Source organism: Bos grunniens, chromosome 13, assembly GCF_055505025.1.
Source record: "Bos grunniens cultivar Pamir isolate PY7600 chromosome 13, Bosgru_T2T1.0, whole genome shotgun sequence".
Taxonomy (NCBI): Eukaryota; Metazoa; Chordata; class Mammalia; order Artiodactyla; family Bovidae; genus Bos; species Bos grunniens.
The window spans coordinates 66,222,703-66,235,546 of NC_141177.1; the positions used below are offsets into that span (position 1 = coordinate 66,222,703).

General features: G+C 38.7%; 1 protein-coding gene across 1 annotated transcript in view; it reads right to left on the reverse strand.

Moving 5' to 3' along the window:
- LOC147361150 (ankyrin repeat domain-containing protein 26-like) overlaps positions 1-12,844 on the reverse strand; it is a 78,704-nt gene that overhangs the window by 51,367 nt on the left and 14,493 nt on the right. The window contains exons 6-10 of the mRNA XM_086334751.1: positions 11,954-12,021; positions 7,659-7,692; positions 6,454-6,523; positions 3,374-3,434; positions 3,085-3,281 (exon numbers count right to left, since the gene is read on the reverse strand). Coding sequence (XP_086190877.1) covers positions 3,085-3,281; positions 3,374-3,434; positions 6,454-6,523; positions 7,659-7,692; positions 11,954-12,021 — 430 coding nt within the window. The remainder of the gene's footprint in view (positions 1-3,084; positions 3,282-3,373; positions 3,435-6,453; positions 6,524-7,658; positions 7,693-11,953; positions 12,022-12,844) is intronic.

The window sequence follows — 12,844 nt, forward strand, 5'->3', positions numbered from 1 at the left end:
AAACCTCAAATAGCCAAAGCAATCTTGTGAAAGAATGGAACTGGAGGAATCAACCTGCCTGACCTCAGGCTATACTACAAAGCTACAGTCATCAAGACAGTATGGTATTGGCACAAAGACAGAAATATAGATCAATGGAACAAAATAGAAAGCCCAGATATAAATCCACGCACCTATGGACACCGTATCAATGACAAAGGAGGCAAGAATATACGATGGACAAGAGACAGTCTCTTTAACAAGTGGTGCTGGGAAAACTGGTCAACCACTTGTAAAAGAATGAAACTGGAACACTTTCTAACACCATACACAAAAATAAACTCAAAATGGATTAAAGATCTAAACATAAGACCAGAAATTATAAGACTCCTAGAGGAAAACATAGGCAAAACACTGTCCAACATAAATCACAGCAGGGTCCTCTATGACCCACCTCCCAGAGTAATGGAAATAAAAGCAAAAATAAACACATGGGACCTAATTAAACTTAAAGGCTTTTGCACAATGAAGGAAACTATAAGCAAGGTGAAGAGAGAGCCTTCAGAATGGGAGAAAATAATAGCAAATGAAGCAACTGACAAAGAATTAATCTCAAAAATATACAAGCAACTCCTGCACCTCATTCCGGAAAAATAAATGACCCAATCAAAAATGGGCCAAAGAACTAAACAGACATTTCTCCAAAGAAGACATACAGATGGCTAACAAACACATGAAAAGATGCTCAACATCACTCATTATCAGGAAAATACAAATCAAAACCACCATGAGGTACCATCTCCTGCTGGTCAGAATGGCTGCGATCCAAAAGTCTACAAACAATAAATGCTGGAGAGGGTGTGGAGAAAAGGGAACCCTCTTACGTTGTTGGTGGGAATGCAAACTAGTACAGCCACTATGGAGAAGAGTGTGGAGATTCCTTAAAAAACTGTAAATAGAACTGCCATACGACCCAGCAATCCCACTGCTGGGCATACACACCGAGGAAACCAGAAGTGAAAGAGACACGTGTACCCCAATGTTCATCGCAGCACTGTTTATAATAGCCAGGACATGGAAGCAACCTAGATGTCCATCAGCAGACGAATGGATAAGAAAGCTGTAGTACATATACACAATGGAATATTACACAGCCATTAAAAAAATACATTTGAATCAGTTCTAATGAGGTGGATGAAACTGGAGCCTATTATACAGAGTGAATTAAGCCAGAAAGAAAAACACCAATACAGTATACTAATGCATATATATGGAATTTAGAAAGATGGTAACGATAACCCTATATGCGAGACAGCAAAAGAGACACAGATGTAAAGAACAGTCTTTTGGACTCTATGGGAGAAGGCAAGGGTGGGATGACTTGAGAGAATAGCATTGAAACATGTATATTATCATATGTGAAACAGATCGCCAGTCCAGGTTCGATGCATGAGACACGGTGCTCAGGGCTGGTGCACTGGGATGACCCAGAGGGATGGGATGGAGAGGGAGGTGGGAGGGGAGTTCAGGATGGGGAACACATGTACATCCATGGCTGATTCATGTCACTGTATGGCAAAACCACTACAATATTGTAATTAGCCTCCAATTAAAATAAAAAATAAAGAAGTAAAAATAATGTGGAATGTACATGTTGCTAGAGATATTTTTTAAAGAAAAAATATCTTCCACAGATAATTTGATAAACTCGGGTGGTAATTTTTCTTTCCTTATGACTTTATAATAACAAGTAGTCTATATAAGAAAAAAGCATAAATCATGATTTCATTCATTTAATGTATGCAATTACCCATTATTTGCTGACATTCAGAAAAAAGAAATCAGAATCTCTCCAGAGGAAAAAATACACTTCTACATTTCTTCTTTCAGACTGTTGCAGCTGAAAATTTTCTCATTTAATGAAGAGAGATTAAGAATCTCATTTATAAAATTATAAATTATAATTTTAGTAAAAAGAATAGATAAAATGCTTATGTATTTCCTCTTTATTTTCAGAAAGATCTAAAACACCCACCAGGGTTATAGCAAACAGTAAGATAAATTAGCTAAGTACATTAAGTATCTAGCGTCGGACACGACTGAGCGACTGAACCGAACTGAAGTTAGAAACCACAATAAACAGAAGGGCCAAAAATTCTTAATTCACAATACATCTCCAAAGGCCTAAAACAGGGCTCATCTTGAATTGTCTCTAAACGAAAGTTTTGCTAGGTTAAATAGAAGACATCGCTTCATTAATTTCAAAGTGAGAATTTTTTTAAAAAGAGAAATCACTTCAAATTTAAATGAACTTCCAGAGGGAACTATATTCAAAAAATATATATATACATACACAAGTGTAAACAAATCACATTGCTGTATACCTGAAACTTACACAGTATTTTAAACTGACTACATTTCAATTCAATGAAAAAACAAGAACAACCACCAACCTCGAAAACCACCACCAAAAAAAAAAATAAGGAACACATTTTTTTTAGTTCTTCATAAAAATCATCTATATGTTATTCAAAAGAGTATGAGCATTGTTTTTTTACGACCTCCCTTTCTCTTCTTAAGTTGAATTTAAAATAATTTCTCACATATTTATAATATAGAGTTCCTGGTCTGACTGACCCCCACTATTTCTGTTGTGTTTGTATAATATCTGTCTCATCTTCACCCTCATTCCATCTTATATTCATCTTGTCCTTCTTAAAGGAATTCTTCCTCTTCATCCTCCTCCCCATCTTCATATTCATCTAGTTGTTTTTCCTCAGTTCAGTTCAGTTCAGTCGCTCAGTCGTGTCTGACTCTTTGCGACCCCATGAATTGCAGCACACCAGGCCTCCCTGTCCATCACCAACTCCCGGAGTTCATTCCTCAGTGCTTTGTAATTCTTTTCTTTCATAACAGCATACTTAGCATGCCAATATTTATAAATCTGAATCATGCACTTGTATGCCTCTTATTATCACACCTTTTCGTATCGTGACTTTGAGGGCTTCTATTTCTGTGGTGGGATCCTTTTTGTCATCATAAGGATCAGGGGAATGGTATGTGAACAAATACAGGGAAAGAAGAGTTACAAACAGAACAACTTACCTTTGTACGACCAAGGCCTGCTACAGACTTGAGAAGTTTTGAAACAGGCTCAGGCGATGGGAAGGCAGGATGACAGATGCCCTTAAACCAGGGTGATGGTTTGGGAAATGTTTCAACCACATCTTCAACATTACTACCAGAATTATTGTCCTGAGAGAAAGTTGTACCCTCTGGTCTCAAAATACCACATTTTGCTTCTAGTACAGTGAAAACAGGAGAGAGTACATGAGAACATGTGTCATTTCAAATCGAGGAATAACACCAGGAGGACAGTCTTCAAATAACTTACTGTTTCTCTTAGATAGCTGAGAAGCCTTCATTAACTTCATTAACTTTGATTTCAGGACATGCTGGAGAAGAAAATAAGAGCTTGAAGAATATAACAAGTATCAACCTGAATAAAAGAATTATAACATCCTCCCTTCCTCTATGATCTAACACAAAGAGCACAGGGTCTGGAGTCATTCAGATGTGGATTCAAATCACAGTTCTGTCACTGACTGACCTGCTCATGGGGAAAGGATTATGACAGATGACATCAGAAGCACCAGATGTTCCTCTCCTTACCCCTAATTGACTGCTATACAAATACTAGGACACCCACTAGATTACTTTCTCTACCAAAATGTTCTAGAGTAATAATTTATCCCTGGTAGTTTAGAGCACTATTGAAAAACTAAGACATTTAAATTAATTGCTATGTTTTGAAATTTGCTTCCATGATTAATATATACATGGATTATCACTTGTGAAGGGTAATATGAAAGTTTAGGTTTTAACAGAACCTTATTTAGATGGGCTAGAACTGCAAACAGGATAAGCTACTTCTATTCTGTTTGTCAAACAGCTAGAGACCAATGAAACAGCGAAAAAAATTCAGCTACTTCTATGAAACAGGGAATAAACGAGGTTAAACCCATAGGGCAATGATCATGAATGAAAGCCACACTCTAAATAGAAAGCCATAAGCAAACACGTTCACAATAGAGGCAGAGAGAGATGGACTGAAAGAACAGACATTGAAGAAATGTGTTCTGCAAGGAAAAATTAGGTTAACAGTAAATATTTTTTTAAAAATTTTAAAAAGGTAGAGGAGGAAGAAGAAAGGAAAAAGTGAGACATTTCTAGTCAAGAACAAACTTTATGGAAAAAAAAAACAAGTATAATAAGGTATGTGGAGAAACACATATATTTAGAATGTATATACAATAGATCAGTACCATATCAGTATTCTTAAGGATATACTATGAGCAAAGCCTCTGTTTCATATGATTTTATTAATATATTTTATGCATCTACACTGTTCTTCAAATTTTATGAAAATATCAACATCAGTTCAGCTCAGTTCAGTTGCTCAGTGGTGTGCGACTCTTTGCGATCCCATGGACTGCAGCACACCAGGCTTCCCTGTTCATCACCAACTCCCAGAGGTTTTACAAACTCTTGTCCATTGAGTCGGTGATGCCATCCAACCATCTCATCCTCTGTCGTCCCCATCTCCTCCCGCCTTCAAACTTTCCCAGAATTGGTATTTTCCAATGAGTCAGTTCTTCGCATCAGATGACCAAGCTTCACCATCAGTCCTTTCAATGAATATTCAGGACTGATTTCCTTTAGAATGTACTGATTGGATCTCTTTGCAGTCCAAGGGACTCTTGACAGTCTTCTCCAACACCACAGTTCAAAAGCATGAATTCTTTGGCACTCAGCCTGCTTTATAGTCCAACCCTCACATCCATACATGACTACTAGAAAAACCATAGCTTAGACTAGACAGAACTTTGCTGGCAAAGTAATGTCTCTGCTTTTCAATCTGCTGTCTAGGTTGCTCATAGCTTTTCATCCAAGGAGCAAGCGTCTTTTAATTTCATGGTTGTAGTCACCATCTGCAGTGATTTTGAAGCCCCCAAAAAGAAGTCTGTCACTGTTTCCATTCTTTCCCTATCTATTTGCCATGAAGTGATGGGACCAGATGCCATGATCTTCGTTTTCTGAATGTTGAGTTATAAGTCAACTTTTTCACTCTCCTCTTCCACTTTCATCAAGAGGCTCTTTAGTTCTTCTTCAATTTCTGCCATCATGGTGGTGTCATCTGAGTATCTGAAGTTATTGATATTTCTTCTAGCTATCTTGATTCCAGCTTCTGCTTCGTCCGGCCCAACATTTCACATGATGTACTCTGCATATAAGTTAAATAAGCAGGGGGATATTTTACATCCTTGATGTACTCCTTTCCTGATTTGGAACCAGTCTATTGTTCCATATCCAGTACTAACTGTTGCTTTTTGTCCTATATACAGATTTCTCTGGAGGCAGGTCAGATGGTCTGGTATTCCCATCTCTTGAAGAATTTTCTACACTTTCTTGTGATCCACAGAGTCAAATGGTTTAGCACAGTCAATAAAACAGAAGTACATGCATTTCTGGAACTCACTTGCTTTTTTTATGATCCAGAGGATGTTGACAATTTGATCTCTGGTTCCTCTCTGCCTTTTCTAAATCCAGCTTGAACATCTGAAGTTCATGGTTCATGTACTCTTGAAGCCTGGCTTTTGAGCATTACTTTGCTAGCATGTGAGATGTGTGCCATTATGTAGTAGTTTGAACATTCTTTGGCATTGCCTTTCTTTGGAATAGGAAGGAAAGCTGACCTTTTCCAGTCCTGTGGCCACTGGTGAGTTTTCCAGATTTGCTGGCATATTGAGTGCAGCACTTTCACAGCATCATCTTTGAGGATTTGAAATAGCTCAACTGCAATTCCATCACCTCCACTATCACTTCACATTCCAGGATGTTTGGCTCTAGGTGAGTGATCACACCATCCTGATTATCTGGGTCATAAAAATCTTTTTTGTAGAGTTCTGTGTATTCTTGCCAACTCATCTTAATATCTTCTGCTTCTCTTCGTCCTTTATGGTGTCCATTTTTGCATGAAATGTTCCCATGGTATCTCTAATTTTCTTGAAGAGATATCTAGCCTTTCCCATTCTATTGTTTCCTCCATTTCTTTGCATTCATCATTGAGAAAGGCTTTCTTATCTCTCTTTGCTATTTTTTGGAACTCTGCATTCAAATGGGTATATCTTTCGATTTCTCTTTTGCCTTTTGCTTCTCTTCTTTTCTCAGCTATTTGGAAGGCCTCCTCAGACAACGACTTTGCCTTTTTGCTTTTCTTTTTCTTGGGGACAGTTTTGATAACTGCCTCTTGTACAATGTCATGAATCTCCATCCACAGTTCTTCAGGCACTCTGTTTTTCAGATCTAATCCCTTGAATCTATTTGTCACTTCCACTGTCTAATCATAAGAGTAAATACTACATGAAACTAATTTCAGAGCAGGAAAACTAATTTCACAACAGAACACTTTACCTTAGTTTTAAAATCTAAGACTTCATCGTTTGATGTAGGCCCTAAATCAACACCAGGTTTGTTGGGAAACCTTTAGAGAAAAAATATACAATAAAAATGAGTGAGCTCATGTCCTTGAACAAAAGAAAAAAGAAAAAAACAAGTGAAAGTTTGTCTATACATGAAATGAACTTTCTTGACATGAATAAAATTTGGCCTGTTTAAAACAGCTTTTTTTTTTTTTTAATTTTTTAAAAGATTTCATGATGTGGACCACTTTAAAGTCTTTACTAAATTAGTTCCCATGGGGCTTCTATTTTAGGTTTTGGCTGTCTGACCCCGGGTTATGTGAGATCTTAGCTTCTCTGACCGAGCATCGAACCCACACTGCCTACATTGGAAGATGTCTTACTAACCGTCTTAACCACTGCACCCCCAGGGAAGTCTCCAAAAAAGTTTTTTGTTACCTATTTCTGCGTTCATCTGTCCCAACCTATGAAATATCTAGTTAACACTCATTCTTAGTTTCCATAACAGAGAGTGACAGCCAATGCATCGGCAGAGCCTAAAAATAATTTGTTTTCACCAAAAGTTCTAATAGCTGAACTGAAAATCCCATTGATGGATTGAAATAATTCTTGTTTGCCCAAACTGGAATAAACCTGATGACTTAAAGCAAAGCAGAAGAACAGGCTTTCCCTTCTCCGTTGTCTGTTCAAGGTTCAGAGATGAATCTGAGTCCGTCCAAAAGGGGAGTCTTGGTCCGTCAGCAGGGATACCACTTACTGAGACGGCACCACTTCTCTAAGAAGTGAGTACACTTCTAAGAGGGAGTGCAGGGAGTTTCCCCACAATGTCAAACTTAAAATGGACACAAGTCAAAGAACTAATTTATATCTTTAACTTATATGCTCCATGGGTACTTCTCAGTCTCTGCTGAGGGCCATGGGAGTGGACATGGGAGCCAGGAAGGCCAATTGTCAAATCACAGGTCAACTCATTTTAACCAGGGTCAATTCATTAACCTCCTGAAACCACAGTTGCCTAATTAAGTAAAAGTAGGATACAGCTACTTTACAAAGCTGCTGTGATGACTCTATGAGGTCACAGATGTTAAGCATGTAATGCATTGTCTAATCCAAAGTAGAACACTCAACAACCATTAGTTTCTCTTCTCCATGTTCCCTTAGTTAAACATATAATTCAAAACATCCATAAAATCATACCTCCTTGAAGAGTGCTCTTCAGAACTCTCACCAACTATTAAAGAAGAAAGCAAGATACATTTTAAATCAACAGAAGTAAAATACAGAATAGTAAAACCTCAAGACTGAGGCTTTGTTTAAAAGTATTCCTTTCAAACTACACCTGTAGGCCACACTAGAGGAAGGGGACAGTGGTTGTACTATACTCGTAGGCCACTAATGCCTAAGAACCACTCCTCCCCTTTATAGTCATCAAATGCAGAACAAAATAACAAAGAAAAGAACTGCTGTTTACAATGACCATAATCCTAACCAAACTCCAGGAGACTGAGAGAAAATGATACTACACCATCAATACAATCAGTACTATAAGCTGACAATAGCATGCTTAAACAGCACAGTGTTTCTGGATTTCTATTGCCTGGAGCACTGAACAGAGACTATAGGTGTCTTGCTGGGACATGACAACTTCTCTGGCTCTTCAGTTCACAGTGAAAACGCCCTATCACAAGGAAGCTTGGTCAAAGGCACTGAACTTCGAGCGTGGTAAAACATTGGAAACAGAAGTTTTCTCTTCCTGGCCCTCTTTCCGAAGGCAAGAGAAGTATGAAAGGTGTAGTGATTCCAGGTTTAGAAAGGAAAATCTCTTGAAAGGCAGTTGGGGGAGGCCAACGGGTAAAGGGGCTCAATTCAGTGATGAGAATGGGGTCTCTTCCTGGCCCTCTTTCCGAAGGCAAGAGAAGTATGAAAGGTGTAGTGATTCCAGGTTTAGAAAGGAAAATCTCTTGAAAGGCAGTTGGGGGAGGCCAACGGGTAAAGGGGCTCAATTCAGTGATGAGAATGGGGACTAGACTTGTACTGGTGAGCATGAAGTAGGGTACACAGAAGCTGAACTTTTAAAAAAGTTCTATATATATATATATATATAGGGAACTATATATATATGTATATAGTGTATATATATATGGAACTTGTTTAAAAAGTTCAGCTTCTGTCTGTGTGTGTGTGTGTGTGTATATATATACTAACATGTTTAAAAAGAATCTCTTGATGATGCTGTGATGCTGTGAAAGTGCTGCACTCAATATGCCAGCAAATTTTGAAAACTCAGCAGTGGCCACAGGATTGGAAAAGGTCAGTTTTCATTCCAATCCCAAAGAAAGGCAATGCCAAAGAATGCTCAAACTACCGCACAATTGCACTCATCTCACACGCTAGTAAAGTAATGCTTAAAATTCTCCAAGCCAGGCTTCAGCAATATGTGAACCGTGAACTTCCTGATGTTCAAGCTGGTTTTAGAAAAGGCAGAGGAACCAGAGATCAAATTGCCAACATCCACTGGATCATCGAAAAAGCAAACATCTATTTCTGCTTTATTGACTATGCCAAAGCCTTTGACTGTGTGGATCACAATAAACTGTGGAAAATTCTGAAAGAGATGGGAATACCAGACCACCTGACCTGCCTCTTGAGATATCTGTATGCAGGTCAGGAAGCAACAGTTAGAACTGGACATGGAACAACAGACGGGTTCCAAATAGGAAAAGGACTACATCAAGGCTGTATATTGTCACCCTGTTTATTTAACTTATATGCAGAGTACATCATGAGAAATGCTGGACTGGAAGAAACACAAGCTGGAATCAAGATTGCCGGGAGAAGTATCAATAACCTCAGATATGCAGATGACACCACCCTTATGGCAGAAAGTGAAGAGGAGCTCAAAAGCCTCTTGATGAAAGTGAAAGTGGAGAGTGAAAAAGTTGGCTTAAAGCTCAACATTCAGAAAACAAAGATCATGGCATCCGGTCCCATCACTTCATGGGAAATAGATGGGGAGACAGTGGAAACAGTGTCAGACTTTATTTTTCTGAGCTCCAAAATCACTGCAGATGGTGACTGCAGCCATGAAATTAAAAGATGCTTACTCCTTGGAAGGAAAGTTATGACCAACCTAGACAGCATATTCAAAAGCAGAGACATTACTTTGCCAACAAAAGTTTGTCTAGTCAAGGTTATGGTTTTACCCGTGGTCATGTATGGATGTGAGAGTTGGATTGTGAAGAAAGCTGAGCACTGAAGAATTGATGCTTTTGAACTGTGGTGTTGGAGAAGACTCTTGAGAGTCCCTTGGACTGCAAGGAGATCCAACCAGTCCATTCTGAAGGAGATCAGCCCTGGGATTTCTTTGGAAGGAATGATGCTAAAGCTGAAACTCCAGTACTTTGGCCACCTCATGCGAAGAGTTGACTCATTGGAAAAGACTCTGATGCTGGAAGGGATTGGGGGCAGGAGGAGAAGGGGACGACAGAGGATGAGATGGCTGGATGGCATCACTGACTCAATGGACGTGAGTCTCAGTGAACTCCGGGAGTTGGTGATGGACAGGGAGGCCTGGCATGCTGCGATTCATGGGGTCACAAAGAGTCGGACACGACTGAGCGACTGATCTGATCTGATCTGAGACTATCTCCTTCCATTGCTCAAGAGTATCTGGACCACACAGAGCAGGATGGTCCAAAGAGTGCTGTGTACTAGTGAGAGATATCATTATATCAATCCTTCCCATTATAAGGCAAATGTTTATAGAAATCATGCTTTTTCAGCCTGGAAGGCATACATCATCACATCCTAAGCTGATGAACAAGGGGAGGGAGGGAAGGATGGAGGGAGCCACGGATTCTGGTGTTACTGGATAACATTTCCCAGGGGTCGTCATGATCTGAAGCTGAAGGGATGACTCACATGCAGTAACTCCAGAGGAGCACTGCAAGCTTGAGCAAGGAGAGCAGGGGCAATGATTTTTTAAATGTTTGCACCCTGTGACATCAAAAAAATGCTTAGTACACAAAAGACTATCAGTCTTTTGAAAGTTATCAGTTTAGTGAACAAACAAAAAATAAGCATGTTTTCTTTGAAAATTGTGTTTAGAAAAATACAGAAATTAACCGGAGAAAACTCTATTCTGAGCGTATTGAAGACCAAGACACTGTCATCTCTGTGTCTCCTCTGACTAGCGTAATAAACCAACCTACAGTTCTTTGATAGATGTTTTTGCTGTTCAGTCACCAAATCGTGTCTGACTCTTGTGACCCCATGGACTACAGCTCACCAGGCTCTTCTGTCCATGGGATTTCCCAGGCAAGAGTACTGGAGTGGGTTGCCATTTTCTTCTCCAGGGGATCTTCCTGACACAGGGATCAAACCGTATCTCCTGCATTGGCAGGTTCTTTACTACTGAGCCACCTGAGAAGCCCCCTTTGATTAGATAGAGGTCTACTCAGTTAAACTTATCCTTGGATACCCTGTACAATGTGCTAGACCTAATGTTTTTTTTGTAAATGCAAAGTATTTTTGTGCTTTTATTAGAACCTGCAGAGTCCCAAGTTGTTCTATTTGAATATTTATTATGATAATCTTTTAACTGATGGCAAGAGAACATCTTGTTCTTACAAAACTATACTCTCATGACTATTGTCCAACACACAAAAGAAAATATCTGATCCTAATGAAGTCATTCCGGGACTTGGTGATGAAGTCAACTCCAGGAGTTGGTGATGGACAGGGAGGCCTGGTGTGCATGGGGTCGCAGAGTCGGACACAACTGAGTGACTGAACTGAACTGAACTGAATGAAGTCAACCTATCTCACTCTCTCTGGATCTGTAAGGAATGAAGTTGGTAATCTAGACCTGCTTGGTGCAATAGGCAAAATAACTGGTTCTCAACCAGGCAATGCTTTCCTGCCTTCTGTACAATTGGTAGGTATCTTTCAGAAATAATCTCTCACTACTATGCTGCACACCGGCTCAGCTTTGCAGTTATTGTTTATCATTTCTTATCCTATCAGGAAGGGATAATTCAAGTTCCCAGTTTTAATGATGGGAACTATTTTAGTGAGACTAATCACTACACAGTGACTACTAACTATCCATTCACTAAATGCAAATCATTTCTAAAAATGAAAGTTCACTTTAATAAGATGTCCAATCTGCTGTACTGTGACTATAGATGAAATATACATCATACTCACTTAAAATTTTTTTCTGATTTACACAAAGATCTAATACAGGACTTTAGGGGCCATATTACAGAGATGGATTTCTTCTCAGACAATACTGTCTTTGATGTTAAATCACCTACAATTAACTTCTTAAAGAATTCTGAACACTAGAGTATAAAGAAATTAATTAAAAAAATAAAATACACATGCAATTTACCCTAATTTTTTCATAGTTCTTTCATTATTGAAACTTCCTCATTCCTACTTTATCTATGGTAGAATCACTGAGAGTAATTCAGTATCAGATGACTTACCTGGGTTGCTATTTTCAGGAGAAGTTTTAGATCTCTTTTCTTTATATTCAGAAATCAGTTGCTGAAAGCTATGTATTAAAAATGCAATAAATAATATTTTAACACTGATATGAAAAACAACTATCAAATTCTTAGATCATTTCAGACAATGTCAGAGATAATATCAAAACTTCAATTGTCACATACATTTCAAGTTTCTAAGTTCTATAAACTTTTATTTAGCATGTAGTAAAGGAGAAAGTAAAGGTCTATTTTCACCCTGCTTATTTAACTTTTTTGCACAGTACATTATGAGAAACACTGGGCTGGATGAAGCACAAGCTGGAATCAAGATTGCCAGGAGAAATATCAATAACCTCAGATATGCAGATGACACCATCCTTATGGCAGAAAGTGAAAAAGAACTAAAAAACCTCTTGATGAAAATGAAAGAAGAGAGTGAAAAAGTTGGCTTAAAGCTCAACATTCAGAAAACTAAGACCATGGCATCCGGTCCCATCATTTCATGGCTAATAGATGGGGAAACAGCAACTGACTTTGTTTTGGGGGCTCCAAAATCACTCCAGATGGTGTTTGCAGCCAAGAAATTAAAAGACGCTTACTCCTTGGAAAGAAAATTAGACCAGCTTAGCATATTAAAAAGCAGAGACATTACTTTCTCAACATAGGTCTGTCTAGTCAAGGTTATGTTTTTTCCAGTAGTCATGTAGGGATGTGAGAGTTGTACTATAAAGAAAGCTGAGCGCAGAAGAAGTGATGCTTTTGGACTGCGGTGTTGGAAAAGACTTTTGAGAGTCCCTTGGACTGCAAGGAGATCCAGCCAGTCCATCCTAAAGGAAATCAGTCCTGGGTCTTCATTGGAAGGACTGATGTTGAAGCTGAAACTCCAAC